The 27,131-nt window shown below is 41.4% G+C and overlaps 1 protein-coding gene across 8 annotated transcripts in view; it reads left to right on the top strand.

Moving 5' to 3' along the window:
• The window catches only part of KIAA1217 (KIAA1217 ortholog), a 183,238-nt gene that overhangs the window by 122,131 nt on the left and 33,976 nt on the right, over positions 1-27,131 (top strand). For 5 of the 8 annotated variants that reach the window (XM_074900144.1, XM_074900148.1, XM_074900146.1 and 2 more), the window contains exons 6-9: positions 8,496-9,328; positions 17,511-17,615; positions 18,047-18,099; positions 25,496-25,656. In XM_074900144.1, the coding sequence (XP_074756245.1) occupies positions 8,496-9,328; positions 17,511-17,615; positions 18,047-18,099; positions 25,496-25,656 (1,152 nt within the window). The remainder of the gene's footprint in view (positions 1-8,495; positions 9,329-17,510; positions 17,616-18,046; positions 18,100-25,495; positions 25,657-27,131) is intronic. The other 3 variants (XM_074900147.1, XM_074900145.1, XM_074900149.1) reach the window with 1 other exon arrangement.

The following is a 27,131-nucleotide window of genomic DNA, read 5'->3' as shown; positions in this document are numbered from 1 at the left end:
AAAATGAGTATTTTTTACATTTCTGAATAGACATTTTTACACTACATATAAATTTTGTGAAGTTCTGGTCAAGACCAATAAGGACATACAAATTTACAAATGTGCATTACAAATCAGAATACAGAGCAGCTGTCTGCAAAGCTGGAGGACTTCTCTGCTGTTGGGCTGGGTATAGTAAGGGATGGAACACCTGGATTTTTAGTTTTGGCTGCCAGATCTGCTCTGATCTTTGTTCTGTTGCTTAAATGATTTGTGTCACATTTCCCTATTGTAGCAGAAATTAATGATGCCTCCCTCACAAATGGTTGAGACTGAGAGCAGTACTGTGAAACAGAAATGTTACTCCAGTAAGATCCCATAATAATTGGTTCTTTACAGCTGTATTAACTCATGGTCATGTGTTTAAATTGTGTTATTTTGATTGTTTTGAATGCCACTCATCATGACACAGGCAATTTTTTACTTGCATAAAACCAAAACCAAGCGAAAAAACCCCAAACCAACAGCATAACTGGGAAGTGCTCACGTCATGAGATTTACCCCTATGATATTTAAGTGCTATCTCTTTTAGACTGTAAATACTGTATTTTTAAGAAGACATTTTCTATATTCTGGTCTTTAGGGAGAGAAGGTGGAAGAGAGGGAAGCATCCTTTCTGTTCGTTTGTTGTTTGTTTTTTTTTTTTTTACATTGTGCCTTTTATAAAAAAAATAATGGCTAGTGTAGTATGCTGCTGAGATAACAATGAGATTGATTTATGGGGGCCCCAAAGTTCAGGTTAGCCAAGCAGCTTAGGTGCCTGGTTAATGAGTAGACAGCCTCCTCCATGGGAGGGGCTTGTGCTTCCTTCTACCAAATGTCACTACCAATCTGAGTATGTGAAAAGCTTCTAAGCTTCTATAACTGCTGTATTTTTTTCTAGAATTGTATATACTGGCTTTGCTAAATAGTTGGAGATCTTCACCTGTTGGGTAACTAATATGTATGTGTTTCATATTGTTGCCTTTGAAATGAACTCTCTTACCTAAACGAAGTTTACTCACTGTTTTATTTATGTCTTTCCCCTTTGTGAGTCTCTCTTGTGCTTCATTCCATAATGTTAGTCTCTTCCTATACGTCTTATAGGCTCACATTAATAAATGGTTGAGCGATTGAATCACATAGCGTTGCACAGTTTGTGACTGGGTGACATGCCAAGGAGGTTATTTAGTGACTAATTTCGAAGGGGAGGAGAAATTGCAGGCTTGTCATGTGGAAAAGTACTTCAGTCTATTGAAGCAGCATTACTTAGATGACCGGGTAAAGCAAGATGGCCTGCCCCTGTTGTGAGCAGAGGGAACAAGGAACATTTTTACTCTTTCAAAACCTTTTCCCAGAAGGCATGGATATACAAAATATTATACCGTAGACTGAGGCTGAAAACAAAAAGTGCTTTATTAGAAGAAGTGGAACCAAATGTTCATCTCACTGCTGTAGCCATACTAAGCGATTTCCTTAAGTAACAGTAAGTGGTTTTAATTATTTCAGGGCAAAAATCTTATCAAAGATTGTTTTATTTGTCTGTAGGTAACAATGTTGTCTAAGAATGTAATAAGAGTGCTACTGTTTTTAATTGTAGAAACAAATACTCTTGAGTAGTGTCAGGATAGCTGGAGAAATTATTCCTGAAAGAGCAGACTTGGTAGGATTTGATCTGAAACTCTCCTCTCTGCTCGTTTGCATGATCCATCTTTAGCATGCACGTTGACTGAAAGGCAAGGTGAAGCAATCAAACATTATTTTTGATACTACCATTAAATTTGTTTTGTGGTTAGCTTAGAATTTTATGGATCTGTTTTACATTCAGTAAAATGTGAACTAGGTATTCTTTGTTTTCCTCATGGGAGCTTTAGGATATGGTATGAATTAAGTTTATATGTAGTCAGGGATATAAAAGGACATACTGAGACATGTAAAATACCTGGAGGTAAAACATTTGGAATGCTGTAGGGTCTGAGTTCATGCACAAGTGTGCATTAAGGATATAAGTATAAAATAAGGGACAATAATGTTAAGAATGTGTTTTGATGCTCTAGGCATGGAAAGGGAAGTGATGCTGTGGCTGAGTTTCACGCCACTGTGTGGGCAGTTACAATATGGTATCCTAAAAATTCTGCTCTTGAGGAGGAAATAGTGCTTATGCCATAACCTTTGTGTACACCTGCACAACCGTCAGAAAGGTATGGAGACTAGATGTCACAGGGTTACTGAGTAGTATGGTGACGACACCTGATTAAGGTTCACTCAGGATACCTCCTTTTTGAAGGGTCATGTTTATGTGCTCTAAATTCCACCTCCTAGGATAGTGAACATCATCTTCTCTTATTTTGTTCATGTCAGCTTCTAGCCAGCTGAGTCTGGCAGGAAACTGTGAACATAGAAACTGGAGGACTGAGTGGATTCACCATCACTTTCTCATCTTAAGAAACATATTGACTGATTGCAGCATTGTTGATCAAGGGAAAGAAAAACCATAGAATTAAGAGCATAAATGGAAGAAGAAGAATCTAGTGATTGTCTTGCCATATCTATATATATAAAATTAAATATTCTGTTCTGTTGTAATCAGTCACTAGAACTAGAAAATTACAGTTTCATAGGTGTTCTGAATTTTTAGCTCAGCTCTTCTTTCACCATAATACAGAGATTTTACAGCTGGGCATATACAAAAACTGTGCAAAGGGAGCTAAAGAACTGAAACCTAGATGCATTCTAAGAATGGGAAGTTAATGATAATAAATGCTGAGATTTCTCAGGGGGTTCTGCAACTCCTTGTCTGGAAAATTATCCAGGAAATAACAATGGAAATATGTGGGACATGTTAAGAACAGCTAGCTGGGCCTTGGACTTCCCCATTCATGGGAAGTTTGAACATTTGAAATCAGTTTTATTTTACCACCATGTGGTTCCCATAATGAAAAACAGTTGTGAACCCTGGCAGCTCCTAGAGCCTTGTACTGTGGGGCCAGACTCAGCTGAGGCCAGGTCTCCAACTCAGCCTAGGTCAGCTGTTTCATGGTCTGAACTCTCTTTCGGTCATCAGGGGGCCCAATCTTAGCCAAAATTGTTAAATAAACTTCTAGTCTGGAAGCACTGCTCAGGAGCGATGGACATTGAAACCCCTGGCATGTCTTACTACTTGGTCTAGAAGATCACCACAAAACTATCAAGTGCCCACATTGCTGAAGAGTCCATGGAACAGCTAGTGTCCCTATCCCAGGGCAGACTCTGACCGAGTTACCCCAGGTCTATGAATCTGGAAAGCCAAAACTCTAGAGCACTCCAGGGATGTCTGATAAGAAATAATGTCAGTGGTTGACTGAAATCTGCTGGGTTTTTTTTTCCAACTTTTGTCTTTACTGATGTTTTTACCAAATGTTTCATCTCTTTTGGATTAGCATTGTCTGCTGAAAATATCTTTCATTGGAAACTTCCTAACGAGGAAAAGCTAAAAATTATGCTAATATGTTTGCAGTTTTCAAGTATGGCATTGGGCAGCTAGAGGAACCCACAGATGCAGCCAGCCTGGTTTTTCTCTGTAATGACCCAATAGAATGGGGAAGTTTATAGGATTTAAAAGGCGTACTATGAGAAGGCCAGAACAGACAAGTGTGACAACCTCTCAGTTGTGTCTGATAGCATGAGGATTTGGCTTCAGACAGATAGTCATATTAGAGATACCTTAAAAATTTCATTTTCATACTGTTTACCAATTCTGTACTTTTCAAGTGCACTGTTTCTTGTTGTAAATGATGTTATTTTAGAAATGTTAAAACTTTATATAACAATTTTTTTGCAAAAGTGGATTTATACTTTTGACTGTCCTATCCCAACCTGAATGAAAGATCAGTCATGATAGAAGTGGTATCATATAGTGCAACTACTGATTAAACTGAGGTTTCTGGACAACTAGTAGTACATTAGTACATTAAAGCTGTCAATTTATTTTTATGAGGAAAGAACAGACTAATGGATTGTATTGTTGTTGGATCTGAGGTTCTTAATAATTAAGTCTTTCCTGATTAGAAAAGTGAAGGATTGCCTTACTTTTTAGAGGATTTTCTTCTGGTCAGCAATTTCCATAAAAGGTCTCTTTACAGACAGATTAATTTATCAGTATCATATCAGTACTTTGCGTTTCTGTAGCTTTTTCATCAAAGACAATCCAAGCTCTCGATAAAATTCTTTGGAAGTGTCCTCTGTCTACTGTTGGGTGAGCCAGCTTGAGAAGCACAGGTGCAGTTTCCTCAGGGAAACGCAGGGTGTCAATGGGAGAGTAAGAAGAGCGATATCTTCACATGCCTGAGAGGTGATTAATGGAGTCTGCTGGGAACTCCAGGGTGTCTCCGAGAGGGTGTATGGGTAAGCTCCATCTAGGGAATGTGTTCCATGTAGGTATTTTGGCAAGCTGAAATCCTTGGGGCAATGCCAGTTGCTGTGTTCTCTATTGATGTAGATGAGGCCTGGGAGATCAATGGGAAGGGCTGCCAGGTCAGAAACTCTGGCCCACTTTTCCCTTTGCCTGTTTTGCTATGAGATATTAGTGATAGTGGCATGAGTCAGGCTATACCTCTGGTATCCAGCTGCGTGGTTAGCTGAGGGTTGGTGTGGTGCTGATGAATCAGCTGTAGGCTTAGTTCTTAGTGCTAGCTGACATTGGCTTGGTGTACATGCTGGCATGACACCACGTGCCCTGTGTGCTGTGTGCCATGGGTCTGAATGATGTGTTGAGGCAGATGGGAGAGACAGAAGTAAGGATAGTCTCTGCATTGTGAGATGCCTATGTTGGAACAGATCACAGGAGTGACCTATGAGACAGGACAGCCCTAACAAATTTAGAATAAAGATCAACATAGTATTTTATTGGTCCTGATGGACAACAAGACTGACTGGATTGTACTGCAGAAATCACCAGCTGTTGAACCACTGCTCTTTGCTATCCCTAAGGCTTATGATACCACAGCTGCCCTTCTTTCAGCTTTGTATTCTGTTTTATACAGAGATGCTGGATCTGCCTGCCCTTTATGTGAGCTATCAGGACCAAGACCTGAAACCAAAAGGTCATCCATTTGGGTCGATGGATAGCTTGTTTGCTACCTTTCTGCAAAGAGTCATATTCAAAATGTAGCAAGTTACTGATTATGCCAGGTAGTTTTGAAATGGAGAACGTAACTGTGTTTATATTATGTTCACACTTCAGTATATAGAGACACTCTTCAGTGTCTTTATTGTTCTGTTTTTAAAAATTCCAAATCTGTATCTTGCAGACTTACGTGCTCTTTGACTGACCAAAAACCTCCACAGAGGTTGTAATCTTTTTAACCACTTTTTTAGAGAGATTGGTGTAATCTTTTTTACTACAGAAAGTGAAAGATTCTTAGTGATTCCCCTCAAGTGTTTTATACAGAAATTGTTACTAGCTGTTTGCCATATTTTAACAAGAATTGACAAAACAGGTTTCTGTTTCAAGGATGTAAAGTCTACAGGCAGTAAGAACAAGGAAGAGCTATGTGCTGAAGAAAACCACACCCTCAGGCAAACGTGTTAGATGGCTGCACTCGAAAAGCACATGATCCTGTGCTTGCCCTAAAAAGTCTTCTTTCTTTTGCCCTCAAAGCAATTGGCTGTAATAGCACCTAGTATTTGGAGGCTCAGATAAGCCCAATATCCTCTTTCTCTGTCCCTGAGTCATGCAGTTAAGTCCAAGAACATGTGGCTCAAGACAGCCTGCATATTCAAGTACGTGTTTTCATTGAACAACATGGGGATTTTGTAGTGGAGCACAGAAGAAAAACAGTATAGAAAGTGGGGTATGTATGAGAGTATCACACAAAAACTGTGTGGATGAGAAGCAAGAAGAGACCATCATTCACATTTTTTGAAGTTGCCGTTAGCAAAGAATCTGGAGATTTTGGAGAAGAGAGAAAAGTGGAAAGATAAAATATCACCAGGTAGCAGAAGACACTGTAATCTAGCTGGTAAGGCTGCCTGGCTCCTGGTCACCGGCTCCTGGCCCTGCCCAGCCTGCACGCCCTGGTGCACCTGCCCTGGGCACCCTGGACTCTGTGGCTCTGACTGCTCTGCCCTTCTGCATGCTCCACCCAGGGGCTGAGTCATGGCTTAAAATAGAAAGTGTACTTTTCAGGAAGGGGTTGTCTGTCCAGGCATTTTGTTCCCTGCCCAGCCCAATGGGGTCTTGATTCAGGCTGTGTACTAGTGCTATTTTAAAGCAAAAGTAAATAGCATTATATACATCAATACTCAAACACAGGGGTTTGAGCAATAGCTCAACCCTGTATTTGAACTCCTCACTTCCATCTAAGTGTGGCAGTACATTAAGGTGGAAAATAGGAATTTTTCTTTGACAGATTTCTTTGACTTATGAGAAATGAATAAGAATGTGAAGTCCAGAAGTTAGGGGAAATGAAGCCTGTTGCTTTCAAAGCTTCCCATGGAAATTTTCTCCTCTCTACAAGGTAACATTGGAATTTTCCTCTCACTGCAACCCAGCGTATCCCAATGTCTGTGGTTTCTGTGCCAGATGCTATTGCATCTGTTGTAGCTTTAGCTGAAGCAACTAAACAGGGCATGGTATAGCTTGTACAATAGAAACCAAGGAGGATTTTCTTTCTCTGGGCTCTTCTCCCAGTGAAAAGCATCTGTAGCTGCCTATCCCTGGAGGCATGATCCCAAAGCTGCTCCAGTCAGTAGGAGTCTTTTTGTTCTGCTGGCCCAGGTCCAGAGTCTGAATGCTCGATACAACTCGGTATGTTGCAGTGTTTCTTCAAGCATGTTGAATGCCCACTGATAATTTTGTTAATACTGTTTACTTATATTTTATTTTAAATTCCAGACTACAGTAATTCTCTGTGCAAATGAACAAATTATCCCATGTTCCCCTTTGGCTTGATGACTTTTGTCTGGCTCATTTATGACCCATCCCAGTGCGCTCCTTTGTTCTGTTACATTTATTTGTTATTGCTGCTGCCACAATCAGGTTATCTCCTTTCTTCTTTCTGATACCTGATACTCCAGACTTTTGATCTCTGGCCCTGGGGAACGTCATTCGTAATTCCCAAGTGTGGAGCCTGCTGTGATAAGAACAGCTATTGTTTCTATACCGCCATTGCAGTTCCCTTACCAGTGGAAAAACCTGTGGTGTGGCAGGAATAGAATATAATTTCTTGCTTCATCAGCTGTGGATCACTGTAACTGCAATAAATTCAGTCACAGTCAAAGCAAGGAGTGAGAAGGGAGAAAATGGTGAAGATTTCAGATGAGCAACTTCCACTGCATGTTATGGTGTCTGCTCTGTAACATTGGTCGGGCTTGGTGATGGTCAGTTTTCTACAATCCCTTGGAAGTGATGGGGAGGGAATCTGAAGTTTCCAGCACAAATTTTAGAAGCTGTATTTTTTTTTTTTCTTATGTAGCTGGTGGAACCCAGCTGACTTTTTCATCTCTCTGTTACCTACCTTATCATAATGGCACCAGAGCTGGCACATGCTGCTTGCTAGAGGGATAATTTTTCCTGTGTCTGTCATTGACAGTGCTCAGCCATCTAGAGAGGTCATTGCTGGGCATAGTGAGATACTACGGTCTCAGAAGCACATGTATCTATTGCAGGTTTTTGCCAAGACCTCTGTTAAGAAAGTCCTAATAAGATGGTATGGAAGTTTTCCCTTTCATTTCCTTGCTTGCTCATTCCTTACTGCTGTCAGTTACTGCTGCTGCTTACAAAACTGTGTTAAAGTGTTTGGTGATTTTCTGAGTGCGTGCTCCACAAACTGAAGCACTGTTATCTTTGCAATGAAGGAAACCCGTGGCACATGCTTTATAGAGTCCAGCTGTTTTCACGCGTTAAGAGTCAATAAATATTTGTGTGTATTGTTCCCCTATGCTTTGTGTATCCTTTGTGTTACAAAGACCACATTAAGTTATTAGTAGAAGGCTAAATCCTGCACTGAAGCAAATGGCCACTTCTAATATTTATTTTTCTTGTCTAAAGACTTCAGGTCTGTTTGTGATGCTGGAGCATCAGCATTTACTTCCTGGTTTGGAATCAGTGAACTCTAGCCTGTGTTTCTGACCAGTAAACTGTTCAAGTCTGTCACTGGCTACATGTACTTAGAACAGCTGGCACTGAAACCCCTGATTTCTGCTTTGCTAGCTGAGAATATCAGGTTAGGGTAAGAGGGTATTTGTGTAAGTAAAAGCATTTGAAAAACTCTCATATTCCTTTAACATGCAGCCCATTTTATTGCTCTTTATAGTTGTTACTTTCTTTAGGCACTGAGGTCTCCAAATTTTTTATTTATGCAGATGAAAAATTATTTGGTCTTGAGGGTTTGTTTTTTTCCCCTTTTTTTCTGTAGATGTCAAGGTTGTCACAACACACATCATGTTTTGCTCATTTGGTAATTTTACATCTTACATGTTTTTTCTTCTCTTTCCAGATGCAGAGGGAAATTGCTTATACGGGCCGAGATGGCCCAAGTGCGTCCCGCCCCGGATCTGCCACGCACCCTCCGCATGTGATGCCCAGCTCTCCACCCTCCACCCCGGTGCCCCACTCCATGCCTCCCTCTCCGTCCAGGATTCCCTACGGTGGGGGCCGGCCCATGGGTGTGCCAGGCAATGCCACCATCCCCAGGGACCGGCTCTCCAGCGTGCCAGCCTCACGCTCGATATCGCCCAGCCCAAGTGCCATTTTGGAGAGACGGGACGTGAAGCCAGATGAGGACATGAGTAACAAAAACCTTGCCCTGATCCGAAATGAAGGTCTGTATGGTGACCCCTACTTGTTTCACGAGGGGAGGATGAGTGTGGCTGCGCCCCACTCCGGACACCCCCTTGATGTCCCAGATCACATTGTAGCCTACCATCGCAGTACCATGAGGTCATCAAGCACTTACTGCAACCCCTCTATGCAGCCTGAAATGCTGGAGCAGTCCTTGTACAGACAAAAGTCACGGAAGTACCCGGAGAGCCATTTGCCCACTCTCGGCTCTAAAACGCCTCCCGCCTCACCCCACAGAGTGGCTGACATGAGAATGATCGATATTCACCCTCACCATAGTGCTCACATTCCCCACCACACCATCCAGCCTGACAGGTCTTCCCCCAGCCGCCAGTCCTTCAAAAAGGAGCCAGGACCGCCTGTGTTTGTGGATGCGAAAGCACGGACCGCCCTCGGCCTCCCGGGCATGGCCGAGGTGGTGCCCTCTCCAGTCGACAAGCAGGCTTTTGGCTATGGGTCACCTGCGATGCCCAAGGACAAAGAGACAAGGTAAGGAAGAGCCAGGGCTTAATCTATGCAAATGAGAAATGTTCCTGATCTGCACATCTTGTGTTGTTTAACACCCAGGAGACAATGTAATGTGCAGGAGGCCACTGTACTGGGCTGCAGTGTTTATTAGCTGTCTGTCAAGGTAGTTAGTAATTTAGAGGAGATGCGACACCACCCATTATTAATCTGAAAGTAATGTCAACCCATGATGAATCCATAGTTATTTTCATTTGTGTAAATTTCAGTCATTGGAAAAAATATAATAAAATAAAATGATTAACTAGGATTTTTCTTTCCAGACAACCAGATCATGTTACAAGAACAAACGATGTTCTGTTCCTGCTAATAAGAGAATATATTTCACCCCTGTTAAGAATGACACTCTGATATTACAATTTTGGTTCTTTATGGAGTGGAGTTTTTCTCATCTAGTGTTAGGAAATGGGAAGAATTTATCATTACTGTCTTATCTCCTGTAAAACATGAATTTGCATAAAAATAGGACAGTTGTTTATAATAATGTTCCCCGAGGGGAAACTGCTGAGAAGAGCAAGTCTGTCTTCGGGAAGAAATTGAAACACGAATGCTGTTCCCAATGATTTTTCCAGCGTCACAAATAGTTGGTGACCTGACTGTTGTTAAATTTTGTGTGCTGACAATGATGACAATGATCTCTCCTGTCTTTCTAAAGACGTGATTTATACAAAGGTCTGTGAAGGCTTCTACTGCCATAGACCCTGCCCTAGGAGAGAAAAATCATTACACTGCCAGTCAGTTGCTGTGTATTTGTATGAGTTGCACTAATCTCTAGCATATTGTTTGTGCTGTTAATTTTTATAGAGCTCTTTAGGGAAGTGAAGATGAATAGCTGGAAAATGCTGAGCTCACAGAGGCTAAAGGTAACTGCTGACTGCCTTAACCACTGGGGACATACAGAGCTTCGTATAGCCCCCAAACTTCCCTTCCACTTGAGCACTTGCTTAACAATTAGTCGCCTCTGACCACGCTTGGCCAGAAAAAAGAATGTGTTGTGAGGTCCATAGGTGGGAAGAAAATGGAGGACAGAAGAAAATCAGCCATCCGCAAAAATTACAGGCTTATAGCTTAGTAGTTATGTTGACACAAGGGTATGAGTTAGGGCATATTACAATAACAGTCAGTGAAACCTGATTTGTGTCTATTTATTTCCAAGAAAAAAATGCAGGTACCTGAAATATAATTTCAAGCTTCCATCATTACAGCTGGGAGATAATTTGAACTGTATTTGCCGATTCTAATCCAAGAGGTAGCTTTCAGATCAAAAATTTTGCAAGGTTCATGTTAGGGGGTTGAAAATAAGGGAAGACACCAACAACTTCCCAGTCTCTGTGACTTTCTCCCCTCCGGGCATCTCATCTGTTCACTCAGCTACACTGATATGCACAAGGCTGTGTATTTGTGAATATATAAAGAGCAACTGTACAGATAGTTCTGCAGCTTCTTAAGGGGGATCTTTGCTCCAGGAGCTTTAGTCCTGGTCCCAGAATATATTTACAGTGATGAAAACAGCGTTTGCATACTTACACTTCCAAATAAATACATAACCTTAAAATTCATCAGTGTGTCTTAGCTACATAGCACTGAAAAAATCATTCTGAAAGCTGCCCTTATGGGTTGTGGGGTTTTTTAACGTTGAGAAAGTGACTCTAAAAAATAATAGTATATACCAAAAGCATTTAATGTAAATTTGTATGTTTCCTATCCACTACAATAATAAGAGTTGGGTTTGAGTTCTACAGACACAAAATACTCTAAGCCTTATTTTAGGTTTGTAGTAATTTAATAAACTTTGACAGCAAACACTGTTAAGATTGTACTAAACTAAACAAGGAACGCTAAGGGTATCTAGGCTGAGGTGCTCTTTTCCTGCTTCAGCAGGGGCTGAACTGTTAGAAGGTTGTTACAGACACCTGAAACGTGACATATATAATGGCAGAAAGGTATCCCATACCTTGTTGCGTAGGACTTACAGTTTACACCTGAAATCAGCACAGCTGGGCTTGCCTCTGTAAGTAAGAATATTGTGGGATTGGAGAGATGGGGCTGAATTCATCCTCTTCCAGGCATGGTAAAATGAGGTGAATGCTGCTCTGTTGTGCACATTATCCACTTGCTGATGACTGTGCAAAGAGCCTAAAAACCAGGCCACAGAAATCGAATAGTTCAGTCTGCATGCAGACAGTGTCAGGTGTGGGGTAGCAGCAAAAGGGCAGATTGATTATCTGTTAGCCTTGGGGATACTGAGGAGGGAGGCCTTTTGCATTTTTGCACTGTGATAAGAGAGACTCTCCATCCTGAATCATCCAGGAGTGGGTTGAGGGCCCTGCAAGCATCAAACCCATCATGTCAGCGCTGTCGTTCCTTCAGTCTCTAGTGGAGTGCGCCGAGAACAAAGAAACCGTCTCTTGCGCCACCTTTGTGGAAATTACCTTGAAGTAGCACTGTCACAACCTCAGGACAATGCATAGTTTAAATCAGAGAAAAGATTTAAATGGATAATGGCAATTCCAGAAGTTAAACTGAGTGTCTCTTCCCTTGTTAATTCTCCTTCCATTTTTTCCAGTTCGGGGCTGAAGTGGGATATATATATGTACTTTATCAGTTGGGTACTTATAGCAGATCAGACCTCTCATTGACCTATCCTGGTTTTGTAAAGAAAATGAGTCCATTACCTTTGGAATGTTAACTGCAGCAGATTTGGGTCTACAAAAGATGAAAACTGGTATTTCTGATCTCTTCTTTTGGAGTTTCCCATTTTAGTTTTGCATTGCAGAAGCCAGTCTCATCAAGCTTGTTATTTAAGCCAGAGTTGAGGGGATTTAATTGTTTCATGTAATTCTTTCTTGTATCTGTTTTACCTTGGGTATTTTCAAGGTAGCTACTTCTGTGGTATAAAGCATTGAATAAATTCTCACAGTAATTAATTTACCAGAAGAGTTCCATATAAAGCTCTTTTGCAACAATGAGAAGAAACAAGTTCATGGAGATTTAAAAAAATAAAATATGTTAGTATTCCTACGCACAAAGGTGTTAGAAGTTGTAACAGGTTACAGCAGTTCATCTTCAAGGGGTCATCATCCCTTAAACCCGAGGTTTACAGGGAGAATGAGTAAATTTTTGTGAGTGAGCATGGGTTGTTTAAACAGCGATTTGCTAGCATATTTTTGGATGGCCCGTTTATGTAGCTTATGGTGGACAGTTCTGGAAGTTACTACAGGCAGGCAGATGTTTAAATGTTGCTAAATTGGAAAGGAAGCTGTTTACCCAAAAGTGCATTAAATTAAATGCTGTTTAACTTACATTCTTGCATTTAAAACACGCGCTGTGTTGCAAAATTCTAGGATATTTGATAGTGCTGAATATGTATATAATAAATGCTCCTACTCACTGAAATACAACCCTTAGAATAGCAAGATAGCTCCATAGAATGTTTTTCCTCCAAACGCATTTTAGGAGTGTACTGTGGATCTCTTCTCCTGAACACAACTTTTGTCCTCTTCTTTTTATGCCACATTAGTGAGAAAAGTTGATGGTAGAACTGAGCAAAAAATATGATCACATTCATAGCTCATGGCTTGCAGTTCAAGACTAAAGTGTAATGGCCACGTGTAGGTTATTGGATATTGTTCCCATCACAAAACCATATTATTATTTGATATGTTAAAGTATGGATGGACTCTGTACATAAAAAAAAATGGTCATACTCTGTAAAGCCATGGACAGTGGGAGACTCCATCAACAATGTACTGAGATTTGTGTAAGAAAGGTTGACTTTTCAGATATACCCTCTCAGATGCTTTCCACAGGGCCAAAATTGCATCTTCCTTTGTGAAAGATGTTGAATAACGAGGCAGAAAAAGGTGAATGCAAATGACCAATACATGGAGGAAAGGTAAACTGTACTTTGGCTTCCTTCTGTTGGAGGAACTGTTTGTAGGGAGATGAGATGCAGGCTCTTGGATAAGAGTTGTCAAATAATATCACAGCTGGCAGTGCTTCAGAGCTTCACTTATCCCTTTAGCTTCAAGCTATAGAAAGTTTGAGTTCAACCTTATTCTTAGAAGACTGAAATATTCACCTGTGTGTATCTTTCCCTTGGGAGGAGAGAAGAGTGCATCTGCTGGTCTTTGCTTCACATCCTTACAGGATATCCACTCTGCTATTTTGGGGGGACTTTGGGGTAAAGTCTGACTGTGCTGCTTTCGCTTGGTTCTAGGGAAGCCATTGGGAAAGACAACCTACTCCTGTTCCTTTCTGTCCCCAGTGAGATAAAAACATTTCTAATGAAATGTTTCTCTCATAGTGTAATATAGAAAGAAATATATTTTGCCCTGTCTCTCACCCTCTTTTTGATTAGTATACAGACTTCACTCAAGGTTTAACTATAAAATATGATGTCACTGAAAATCTTTCTCCAGGATAGTGTGGCAATTAGTTCATGATGCCAGACATGGTATTGGAGTATGTGTGTTATGGATTATGTGCTGCACAGCCTAGGGTCAGACAGGAACATGAATGAACAGTTACACATCCCAGTTCTAGTTTGTGTCTGTACGACGGATCTTCTCAGTGATGTGAATATTAAAGATGTCCTCAGGAAAGGGAAGGAACATACAAGTCACGCTTAAATAGCATCATGGTGAGAAGTGGGTACCAATTCAGCAATATGCTGTACCCTGCTTGGGATTACTTCCAGTTCATTGCAGTAGAGGGAATGACACAAAACCTCAGTGAAACTGTAAGGAAGAAATCTGGTGATGGAATCTGATGTCTCAGTGTGGAGTTCCTGTGGAAGCAAGGGCTTGTTTTGCTTCTGCTGAATTTGGGGAGCAAGATGCTAAGGCAGGGCCCCAGTGCCTGGGCTTATCCAGGGCCAGGGCTGTGGATCAGGCTGCCAGGGAGAACAGGGCTGGCGAGAGGCCCATGCCTGCTTTGCTGGCCAAGGTCCGTGACAAGACAAAGCCAAGTCTGACAGAGGCCTGCTAGAGCTGGGAGTCGCTTCTGACCTCGGCCCCTCCTTTCCTCTCCCACCATGCTACCACCTCTGACCCTCCCAACATTCACAGGAAAACAATGTAAAACAATGCCTTTCTGTGCTCAAGCTGATAAGATAGCCATTTCTTTCCCAACTGCTATAGAAGGGACCCTCCCTTCTCTTCCTGGGTGGTGGAGAGATGCAGATTTATCTGGGAAATGAATCTGGGAAGAGAAACAGGGTTTGACCTTCTCATGCTACCACCGTGGGCGAGGAGGCACCCCTGCCTTCTGTTCTGCCTGACCCTCTCCCCTAGTGCTCCCCATCCCGACCTGTCCTGTCCATGGGGGCCTTGGTATGCCCCATGTCACCAGAGTGCCGGCCCGTCCCATGCCCTGGGAACTCTGGCCTGCCCCATGTCACCAGAGTTCTGGCCTGCCCCATGCTGTGGCACCCTGCACTGCCCCATCCATGGTACTCTGGCCTACCCAGTGCAGGAAGGGATGGCAGGGCAAGCTGTTCCCCCCACTTTCCCTCTCCACAGCAGGAGCACAGTGGAAGGTAGAGAATATAATGTTGAGAACCAAAATTGTACAACTGTCAGGATAGCACGGGCATCCCTAATAGAGCCGGCGTGGCGCAGAATGAAGAAAGCATTCATTTTCTCCCTCTGGAGCTGAGGCTGCTCCAGCCCTTCACAGGGAAGCTGGTGGGGGAAGGGGCTGCTGGGGAGCCTGTCCCTGCTCCTCTAGGGCCATGTACCAGGCGGCAGCCCTCCAGCCACATCAGCCCAGGGCATGGCCCTGCTGCTGGGCCAGCCGTGTCCCTCCCTGCCTACACTGGAGCACACTGCCTCCCACCGCCTTCAGTCAGACCGCCAGGTCTCCAAAAACCAGGTCATTTTATTTAATGCCTAAAAGGCGCCTCCTTTCAGACACCTGTTTTTGAAATGTTTGGTGCTGATGGCCATAACAAGTCTGGGTATTACAGTGAAACGATTACAGGAAAAATCCTGCCTTGTCTTTAACGGAGTGACTCCAGAGCACATGTAGATTCTTAACATTCTTAATGCTTTTACCATATGAAAAATAATGTGCTCTGTGCAAATGGATTCCAGTATTTAATTCATTTTTCATCATCTCCTATCTCTGGAACATCCCTCTCCCTCTTAACAACATATTTTCCTAGATTTCATGGCAAAGGACAAGATCAGCTTTGTGTTGCCATAACCTCTTTTGAAGCAGAAAATTGTTTCCAGATTATTGAATGTGGGATGGAAAAAACATCATATTTATGAATTGGTAAAACAGATAGACTTTCAATTTAGTTTAGTTCCAGGAAGGTTTTGTGATGATTATCTGGGAAAAAAAAAAAAAAAAGTGTTTTCATTATTAAGTGTCAAAAATGCTGCATTAAAGTTTGTTAGAATATATTTATCCCAGGCTTTTAGTACTTGTTTTTGTTCCAAAGGTTACTATAGCCTGAACCAGTTTCTTATTTAAAAACTTATAATAGTGGAAATTCTATAACGTATTTCTTGGTTTGAAATGAATTAGGTCAGATTCACTAGTCTTCTCATCACCGTTCAAAATACCTTTCAACATGAAGACAGAAAAGTAAGAAAGTAAGACACGCACGCTGCATTAAATCGCAGTAAGAACATGTCTGCCGGCTGGGAGCTGACTGAGCACTCTCTTCTTCCCTCCTTCTGTTTGTTAGCATCTCATTACTTGTTTTGCTGCCCTGTTTTCTCAATGTTTCGGTGTCTTGGAGTCTCTCCTGGCTATGGTATCTGTGTGCTATCCCAGCAAACCTCTATTTCATTCCCTGAATGTGAATGAAATAATTATCCTGGATAATATGACTGGCTACAAGCTGGGCTGATTACTTGTTTTGTATCATGTCAGCTTGCTTTCGCCTGGCATTGGTACTTATATTTGGGTTTATATGGCACTTATCGATTGGAATTATTGCTTTGGTCACCAAATGGCAACTGAAGGTGGGGGTGGCTGGAGCTCGGCTGCTCCTATGTGCCCAGGATGCTGCAGTGGTGGTGGACAGCCCCTGCAGCAGGCTGAGTCTGGGGCTGTGTATGTATGTCCCATATACTCTCATCAGACATCGCTGCTGGTCTTAGTCACTTGCTTTTTGAGAAACTTTGTTCCCAGTCATCTTCCAGAATGGCAGCCCACTTTTAGCATTTGCTTTTGTGTGTCTCCCTGGTGACTTAACTGCTGGCATAATAAGGATGCATTTTCAGAAGATCCCGTCTGAGATCCCATATTGATGTGTGTCTGTGTAGTGGTGTGTCATTGACATAGTGGCATGTGAAAGTAGGCACCTGTGTGAACAAAGTGCTGTTCTGGAGCCCACCGAGGAAGTTACCTGGTACTTGACTAATATATGCATTTCTGGAAACAGATAAACACACAAATGTTAGCCTTCCTATCAAAAAAGTCGTTGTTTAGTGGCCTTTTGTACCTATGGAAAACACTGAGCATACCTATTACAGTTCTTCATCTATTTTCTTCTGTTTTTTAGGAATTTCTCAGGATATGTGCATGAAAGCAAATCTGTTCTATGATAATGTTGCTGCACAGTCTGCATTTGCCTGTCACATAGCTGTCCTTTCCAGAGCAGACAGTTGTGATGTCAGGTGCAAAGGATTTGGACTGTGAAGTAGTCAGTTTGAGCAGATTAAATGCTTCACAGACAAAAATCCTGGGTTTGGGAAAATAAAAATAGTAACAAGAAGTGTAAAGGCTTTAATCCTGAAACCTTATATAAAGGCAAAACTATTGGCCCAGTGTAGGTAAAAGAGAAAATATATGTAATGCTAAAAAATACCATTTTCACTAGTTCCAATAGGCATTAACTGATTGTTTTAGGGGCCTATCTTGTGAGATCATTAAAAGTTTATTATCTGAGTGGTTGGTTCTTTTGTTCTTTTTTAACCGAGCAGATGTCTTTTTTATTATCTGTTACCATGCAAAAGTTGTCCAAACCAAGATGCGGTGAGCTGCTGCAACAAGGTATATGCAAACTGGTACCCATGGGCCTTTGCACAAACTCTGTAGTGTCTTTCCAATCCTGTAAATCATTCACCTAGAAAAACAAGTCTGAAAGCAAATATATCTGGCTTTAACAAACGGTTCTCTTGTCTTACAGAGAGAGGATACAAGCCATGGAGAAACAGATTGCCAGTTTAACTGGTCTTGTTCAGTCTGCGCTTTTTAAAGGGCCAAATACAAGTAATAGCAAAGATGCTTCTAGGTAACAAAAGAATTCATTAAATCTGTTTCTCTGTAATTATTTTAGTAATCAATCAACAAAAATAACATTTGAATGTAATAGTAAAAAACCCCTGAATGCTCAATCATTTTTACATATCTTTATCATCCCCATGAGAATGCTAGGCAGAGAGGAGGAATATGCTGAATGATAGATGGAGATTAACTGCATTACTCTTCTTTGTGTTAAAAAGAATTAATGTAGCTACATCTCTGTGCTTTCTACTGCTTATACTCCATTCCTTGCTTAACTTGTATTAAAAGCTGATTTTAAAAAAAACAACTGACAACCTACTGGTGATTTAAATTAAAAATATATATGCTAGACAAGGCCATTTAATTTGCTGATTATAAACATCACTACGGTTTTACTGTTAGTAAGTTAAAAATATGGTTTTTCTTTTTATTACTTAGTGAGAAGATGATGTTGAAAATTGTGTCCAGCAAGAGCAGCACTGACACTGCAGGTAAGATAATTCACTTTTAATTTACAAATTATTCAGGTATATGAATAGCTCTAATATTACTACCATGCTAGTTTATGGAAATGTCAAATTTACTTCAATTCCCATAGCTGTACTGTCGCAACTGAAGTTTAAGTTCAGGATATGGGAGTCGATCACATCTTTGTTGAGAGAGGAATTTCTGACAGGTTGAGGTGGTTTTCGGGATGAATTCACACCTGCACTGAATGGTTTCAATGAGATACAGAGTCTCTGCATATGGTGAATTTTCCAGTGAGTCATCCCGTTTATAGTATATATGTCATTAACCCCAGATGTATCCAGATTGCTGTAGAAGGTTAAAAATTAAATTCCTTTTCCGGTCACCCTAACTTTTCTCTAAGGTTCTTGTGCCAGTAGGTTGCCATGGATGTAATGACACTAAGGAATTTAGCAGTCAGCAAGATAGCACTTTCCCTAATTAACCATATTGATCAGTTACTAATTATTAATATGCGTTAAACTGTTCTGAGCAAGCATCAATTATGAAGCCAATATGAGCTGGTCTTATTTTAGCTTCCCACTTGGAAAGCTGTTAAGTGTTTAAAAGATGGAGTTAAGGCTGTTGTGAAAGAACTCCATGTGATTGGAGGTCTTTGTGTATGGGCTGCTGCTGGAGATGTCTGCAGGGTGTGCATGCGTTTATATGCCTCCTCTTCACCCTTTGTCATGCACTGAATGCAAATAAAGGTAGTTCCCTACTTCCTGGTAATGCTGTTCCCACAGGGAGGTCTGTGCTCTGGCGGGTAGTAAACCACACACATTTATTAGCAAATCTATTATGCTCTTAACTAGCCTTTTTGTTGGAGCTGTTTGTTCATGTTCAGGATTCCTGTTTATCTGGAATTGCAGTATGTCCCTCTAACCGACAGAAATCAAACCAGACCTGGAAACTATCAAGCAGAGAAAGAGCTAAAGTCCTGGTACTGGAGCTTTGCTCCCAAGTCGCTCTCTGGTCCTGTTCCAGCTCTTCCCTTCCTGCTGGCCCCTGGATGGGGAGTGCAATATTTAAGGCTGTGGAGAAATAAGTTGTGATTTATCAGTTTCAGACAACTTACTGAAAAGTCCATCATTTTTCAAAGCAGCTGCAAAATGCTCTTAGACTTTTCCCAATTTCAGTGTCATTATAAACTGAGAATTTATGGTATTTCCCACTTGCACAGGCCTCGTCTCATAGAAAGCACCTGTGAAACCATCAAAACTGGCACACACATTGCCTTATGTTCCTCTCTGTATTGTATTGCTGTTTGGCCTTTCTGCTTTGCCTGTGTTTGTATTAATTCAGATAAGCACTATGTGGGAGGCACTGAGTTGGAGATCCTGACCTCCACAGGCCATGCTTTGAGTGAGACTTTGGACCAGATGACATCAACCTAAATTATTCAGTGATTTGTGTGTGCTTGTGTGAATGTATTCTCAATGAAATGAAGAATGGAATAATATTCGTGGGGAAAACAGTCCTACACAAAACGAAGGTGGGAATTACTCAGTGTCGAAGTCATGCCCACCCCACAAGAACAGCATGGTTCTTCTGACCAGCCACTGTTTCCTGCCACTGTTGTTCCCAAAGACTCCTCACTCACTACCTTATCATATGACTGAACGTGTGTCCCTGAAGTGGCAAAATTCCATCTAACAGCTGCATATCCAAGCATGGGAGAGTGGAGGGAGGGGCATGTAATTTACTGTCAAAAGAGCGGATCAGCATATGTCACACTGACTTTGTCACACGGCCATGCCCATATCCACTATGTGAGTAAGGATACCAGCATTCAGGTTGTGCAACAGATGCCTTTCTGATCACCTGGTAGAGGGGGATAGGGCAGTGGGGCCAGCCATGCAGCCAGCCAGCTGCAGGGATCCCTATCAGTGCTATGAAGTGTAGTTGTAACTCCGACATCTGCATCCCTAAATCCTGTCCTTCCAGCATGACTCAGCCACAAAATTAAATTGTAGCAGGCAAGGGAAACAAGGCATGATACTGACCCTAATATGCTACAGTATTGTAACCTACATCAGCTGTTACTGAAGACTGCTGTATAATAACTGCTGCGTAATAGTTCCTTGTAATAGAATATTTTGCTTTTGCACCTGCTTTTGAAATTGCGTGTGACAGGGTCTAGTAAGTCAGTGCAGAATCTGCTTACTTGAAAATCAGACAGTCTGCCAGAATATGCTACAGAATGTTTCTCCGTCTTGTAAATATGTTTGGGTTTAAACATGCCAGCAGCATCTAGAAACACTTCTGCTGACCGCTGTTTTGTTCTTCAATTCACCCCAATCCTTATTAAGTATAGCCATTTAGACAGTAGACTCTTCTAGTATACAATTCCACTTGACAACTGTGCACTGAGATACCAGTTTAGCCATTTCAAAGTCTATTTGAAAGAAAAAGTGGTATAAAATGTTGATTGAGCAGTCCTTTCTAGAGCACTGGTAAGCAGAAACGTGAATTGCTTCCCATCCTGAACAATAAAACATCTGCGCAGGATAAAATTGGCTCATCAGTGTTGAACCAACATTGTATTTTATAGTATGTGTTTCAGTGATAGGAGACTTTCATGCAAAAAAATAAGGAACTAGTGCACTTTGGAGGGGAAAGAAACCAAAATTTCTAAATCCGAGATAACTCTCTATAGCTAGATTGTGAATACTCTGTTTGGTATTTCATATAAATCAAATTGCTGTATTTTATATGTTTTTGCTTTTCCAGTCTGTAGTGGATTCTTTAGCCACAAATTTTAAAGAGCCTAAATAGAAACATTTTTTTTCACTGGGGAAAATGAGCCTGTAACAATTATGCTTGTCTGCATTTGTTATGTTATATTGCTTTAGGCTCAATGCTTTCATTGAGGGAGTGGGTTCAAAGAGTAGTAACCTTCCACAGACTGGCCATGTCTCTTCCACTAATGTTAGGAGAAATGCCATGCCTGAATCCTTATAACCTTCTTCAGTTCATCAAGTGAATGGCATCAAAGGATTGTTCACTAAGGAACAGCATGTGACTCTAAAAACAAACCGTAGTAGGAAGTCTCCTTGAGATTACTAACAAATATGTTGAGAAATGCTCACTTACTCTCTTTTCAGTCATATTTTTGCTCATCAAGTGGTGAGACTGATAGATTAAATCCTGGATTCATTGATTAAATGGAGATCAGTTGTATCATGGATTACAAAAAAAAAAAAAAAAAAAGGTAGTTCTTTGCTGGTTGCTGCCTTGTTGGAAGAGGAAGAAGGCTGTTTCAGTATTTCCCGAAAAGGATCTAGGAATGCATTATTCTGCACTTAACACCACCAGTAAAAATCAAGACAGGAAGATGGCAGTGGGGAGAAGTATTGCACACGTAGGACTTGGATTTGATTCCTCAGTCTTTGTGAACTGTCTTGTCATCTGTGCATATCTGTGTGCCTTTTTCATACGCATGACTCTTGCTGTGATGGTCTGTGGATTAAAATCATTGTCCATATCTGTTTGCTTATCTCAGATTCAAAGATAGATCACACCAGCCTTTGAACTCTCTCAGTGTCTGCAGGTAAAACATGATCCTGAATTCATTCTGGATCAGTGAGGTGAAGTTGCACACCAATATGTATTATTTTATTCTTTTAAGGGTGCTTTAGTGCCTGGGCTATAACAGCTTGTTAATGATGGAATTGCATCCTTAACATTTCATTCACCTATTTGTTTAGTGGATTCTAACTGGATGGAAAGGGAACTGTCACATGTCTCCCCAAATGATAGTTGAAAATGTTGTGGCTCTTTAATAAGTAGATGAGTAATTTCTGAAGAAACATTGTTGTGTGTCTTGCTATGGCCTTTTTTTTCTAGCCTGCTTCAAAATAAAATCTTAGCATTTTAGAAAGAAAAATAAAATCTGGAAAGCAGAAGGAGAGCAGTGTCTGCAACCATACCAAAGGTCAAGTGTTGGGGAGTGCAACTCATGTTCCTTACCTTTCTGAGCCTGGGCAAATAGCAAAACTTTCACTTTTTTGCACATCAATTCTCTTTGTACTTTAAAAATGGCAGCTTAGTTCATTAGCCTTTGTAAAAAAGAAAAAAAGTTAACATTTGGGTTTTGTCCAGAGTATTAGGGAATTATTGAGGGGTTTTGCATTCAGGCCCCCTTACCTAGCTCCAGCAAGGGTTTATTTAAAAACCTGAGAGCCAATGCTGTTTCTTTCCCTTCAGTCCATCTGGCCACACATCTAATCACAAAGCTACAGCCTGGGACTATTTCCAAAAGTGAGCTATACTGCCTAGATGAAGCAGTCCCTCATTCAGCTGCCCTTTTATTCCTTTTTGATGAAAATATGTATCTCTGAGAAATCAGCTGCTGATCCTTACTGTGCTCCCATGCTCACTTGGTGTCTGTGGTTGTGTTTCACGCCCTTGGGGGTCCCACTTCGTGCTTCACAGCTTCTGACCACACTCTGCGTCAGGAAGGCAATGGCAGCTCAGAGTGTCTAAGTTGAGAAGAGGTGGCTGAGGCAGTAGAGGAGGAGGAGAGCTGTTTTGTAGGGAGTTGGAGACGTTTATTGTTTACAGAAGCAGATCACAGTCCATCTACACTAAAAGGAGAGCAGGCACCCCTTCCTGAGAAAGTATGTGAATTGACTGGGGTCCAGCATGGGGGAGAGACTGGCGGGGACTGATTCATGCCTTGGCTGAATCATCATAGGGTCGGGGGCTGAGGTTTTGGAGCTTTGACTTGAGGCAAAAAATAGCAGAAAGGTAGATGTGCTTTCAAAAATAGTCCGGATTTGTGGCTAGGGATCAGAACTCTTGGAGGCTTATCCACATTTTTCAGACTCTCTGGTGGTTTCTGTCTGTAGGGTTTATGAACTAAATACCCTTGTTTTAAAAAAATTGAAAAAATAGTGCATGTGGGACGGAAATAGGTACTTGACTGTAGGAAAACTGCAGTGTACATGTAGACAGATAAGTACTAGCATATATTAGACTGAAGCATGACATGGGTACAATGGCAGTGAACAAGGACTGTTTATTTCTTGAGTGTTGCTTTCTGTTAAGCAGCTCTTTGAAAGTCAAGAGAGCATTGAATCATCATGGAGTATAGCAAAAATGTGCAGCAGCTTGCTCAGCAGTGAAATGAAAAGTGCTGTTGTTGAAGCATTGAGCAGATCTAGCTGGAGCACATTTAGGTAAGGTATAGCATTACAACAGCCAGCACCGGGCTAGAACAGCTTTTTGTTTATGCATGTCTCTGGAAGCCTGTGGCATGGTACACCAGAGGGGCCTGTGCTTTTAGTGACAGGAATCGCAAATGTAGGTAAAGCAAGAAATGTGATTCTTCAGAAATGTTTTGGCTTGTTCCTAAATAAAAATATTCTGTCCTTAAGTTCCATCCTTTAAAAATGTTTTCCCTGGATGAATTTTGCAAAAGCTACATTTGAGGTATCCGCACCTGTAATGTGTTGTTATGCTGAGCTGTACCCACTCAGGCACATTTGGAGACTTTACTGGTTGAAAAGACTGCTAGGGATGAGAGGGCAGGCATGAAAGTTAACCACTCTTGAGTTCATACTCATTCCAGCCAGAAAAATGTGTCATGCTCTTTAGTGCACTGAAAAATTGCCTTCAACAGGCAAAGAAAAGCTCACAATGCTAGTTTATGTTTGATTTCATTCAACTTGATAGAATTATGACCAAAATCCCATGTGCACATCCATTGATGAGTTATTCTATGAATAAAAATCCTTGGATTTTTATTCATAGAGAGGGAAGAAAATGAAGTGGGCAGTGACATAATCATAGAATAGCATCATAGAATCATTTAGGTTGGAAAAGGCCTTTAAGATAATCAAGTCCAACTGTAAACCTAACACTGCCAAGTCCACCACTAAACCATGTCCCTAACTGCCACATCTACACATCTTCTAAATACCTCCAGGGATGGTGACTCCACCACTTCCCTGGGCAGCCTGTTCCAATGCTAGATAACCTTTTCAGTGAATAAATTTTTCCTAATATCCAATCTAAAACTCCCCTGGCACAATTTGAGGCCATTTCCCCTCATCCTATCACTTGTTACTTGGGAGAAGAAACTAACACCCACATCACTACAACCTCCTTTCAGGTAGTTGTAGAGAGTGATAAGGTCTGCCCTGAGCCTCCTTTTCTCCAGGCTAAACAACCTGAGTTCTCTCAGCATGTACTTGTAAGACTTGTTCTCTAGACCCTCCACCAGCTTTGTTGCCCTTCTCTGGACATGCTCCAGCACCTCAGTGTTTTTGTTGTAGTGAGGGGCCAGTAATGCAATAGTTCAGTGAGCTGCAGCCATCAGAGCCCAAGGGGCAAGGTGGATCTGGCACTGTGATCAAAAGAGTCTGCAGGGCTAAATAGTGCTGGACTTAGAAAATGAAGTGTGTCCTACTGAGAGTCTGTCATTTTGCCTTTTAGTGGTGAGGAGGGGAAGGGACACATAAGAAAAAACATTGAAAAATATGTGTGTCAGTGCCAGTTGCTAGAAGCTGTAACATGACTATTAGCTGATGAGCTGGAATTTGCTTGTGCCCTGTAAATAATAAAGCTTCTTCCAAGGTACTTGAGACTGAAAAGAACAAGCGTGACACTGATGCTGTGTAGAGGAACAGCATTATTTAACAAAGAAAGTCATGTGAGGACATGTGATGGTTATTCTCAGAGTGTGTCTCAGCTCACTTCCTTGCATTATGCTATATTCCTTTGTAAACATAGTCCTGAATAAATGACAGGGTAAAGGGGAGTGGGTGGATGCAACATGGCTGGAGATCAGTTTTCTGCCACAGCATTGTTTCATTTCTCTTCTCCTGGTTTTATATGGTAGCTGTTGCAGACACCTGATAGAAATAATACAGTTGTACTTCAAGCAGCAAAGCAAGATTCTCTATAGAAACCTTTTCCCCACACTTGGCAGTTCGACTGAATCTCTCTCCCATGATAATTAATCAACAAATATGCAGTTCAGGAGTCCTGTGGATTTGCATCAGCTTGGTCTCAGATGGCTTCTGAGAGGACAATCCCAAAGCTACTTTCAGCACCGGTTTGATTTGCTGCTGTTTTGTGTAATCTACAGTTAAAGCTTATTATCCCATCTCCACTACATGTGGTAGGAAACAGTCTTCTGGTAATGCAGTGCTCTGATATGGCTGAGATTCCAGCACAGATGCACTCTGATATTGTACAGTCTTCCCTCAAAATATATCGGATAAGGAGATGCCAGTCCCCTGTTAATTGACAGCTGTAATTTTCTTTTCTTGTCCATCTGTGTGAAATATATGTGGATTTATCAGGCAGAGGAAGAATTATTTTTGCACCTTCTCTGCTGGTGAGCTTAACCTATGCTGCTGCTTATTACAGGCACTGCTAACATATCTGGGGGGAAGAACACGTTGGCAACCGTGGAGTCAGCTGTCACCCATCACTCCGCTGGAGCCCCATCGATGCAAGTCAGCCTGCATGGTATGAAACGCAATGTGTCAGATCTGCGGCTGCAGCTGCATCAGATGAAGCAGCTACAGGTATGCTTATCTGGGGAATGATGGGAAAGCTGGTTGTCAGCAAATGCCCTTTTTCTTTCTTCCTTTCTCTCTTTCTCTCTCTTTTTCCTTTTGTACATGAATGATTCTCAGTAGTAGAGTTCTAGCGAAGATGCAAGTATTAGAGACACAAATTGTATTCCACTCTAGCATACACCACTTGCATAGCCCTAGAGGTATGAGAATGAGCTCAGTTTAACTACTGCTGTTCAGATATAGAGAAAAAACTTCATTTCTAGCTTTGTTTGATGACTCTAGACATTAAAGCAGTATTTACATTACAATAATATCAAGGCTGTGATTGCAGTTTGGACCCTGCTATGCTATGTGCTGTATAAACATGTTGGAAGAGCCATGTTCCTGCTCCATACTGTTTAGAGTTGAGACAGTTTTAAAGTTCCTGAATAAACAACTTTGTAGCTGAGGATGCGTAGATATGCGTTAAGCCAGAGTTTGAGTCCTGTATTTACAGAATCCAGAAGATTAGCCAACTTGAGCAACAAGGCAAAAAGATTTTTCAAAAGTTGCTGCAAAGGTTTGTTGTGTCCAACTTGTATTCACATTTTACCAGTACCTTCCTAAGACAATCAACACCTCAATATTTGCAAGAAACTATAAGACCAATGAAAAATTAACCAAGATGTCTGTTGACACATACTGTCATGCTGCAAATGTAAATATATGCTGTTCATCTCAGACACTGTGAAAATAAGCATATGCAGCTGTACAGGTCTTCAGCCCTTCACTTAATTGGAAACTGAAGAGCACTGTGTATTGTCTCAAAAGATGTAATAGGAGGTAAAGCAATTTCTTGTAAGACAAAGTGGACAGCAGGGGAAACTTCAGTACTCTGCCAGTCCTCCTTGCCTGGAAAGTTACATCACATGTTTGGTATTGCAGTGCTGCAGCTACTGCTATTAAGACAAGGGTGGTTTTGAATGTGGGAATGCTACTATGTCAGTCTCCTTTGATTTGATGATTAAATTTCAAACAGAATAATGATAATACAGATCACAATTCAGACCATGTTTTGCTTTCATTTCCTTAACTAAAGGAAATTGAATTATGAACCAATCATAGGGCAAGGGAACAGAGGGGGTGTGGTAAACCTCAGGGTAAAGAAAATGTGGCCAAGACTGAAGATACTGTGACAAGGTCCTGTGAAGTTTGCTGGTAATGAAGAGGTGGCAGAAGGTATCTGGAGCAAAGAGTTGTGTCAGCCAGGGGACCTTAGCCTGTGATACAGCATCCATCTATTTACATTTTCAGTTTAGGATGAGTATGTTCCTATAGCAAACATATCTTTCAAAAGCTGTTCCCAGCAGTGGTATCTGTATGCCAGCCATCATGATTCCCATCTAATTTCAATACTCTGGCTTGGGATCTCTGCCCTGGCACATTACGTTTAAGTGTGTATTCTTCCACATTTGTGCTGCAAACCACTGCAGCCAGCCCCT

Source organism: Athene noctua, chromosome 2 (genome assembly GCF_965140245.1).
Source record: "Athene noctua chromosome 2, bAthNoc1.hap1.1, whole genome shotgun sequence".
Classification (NCBI taxonomy): domain Eukaryota; kingdom Metazoa; phylum Chordata; class Aves; order Strigiformes; family Strigidae; genus Athene; species Athene noctua.
Note: the sequence above shows the minus strand (reverse complement) of the source record. Positions and strands in the feature narration are given on the sequence as shown.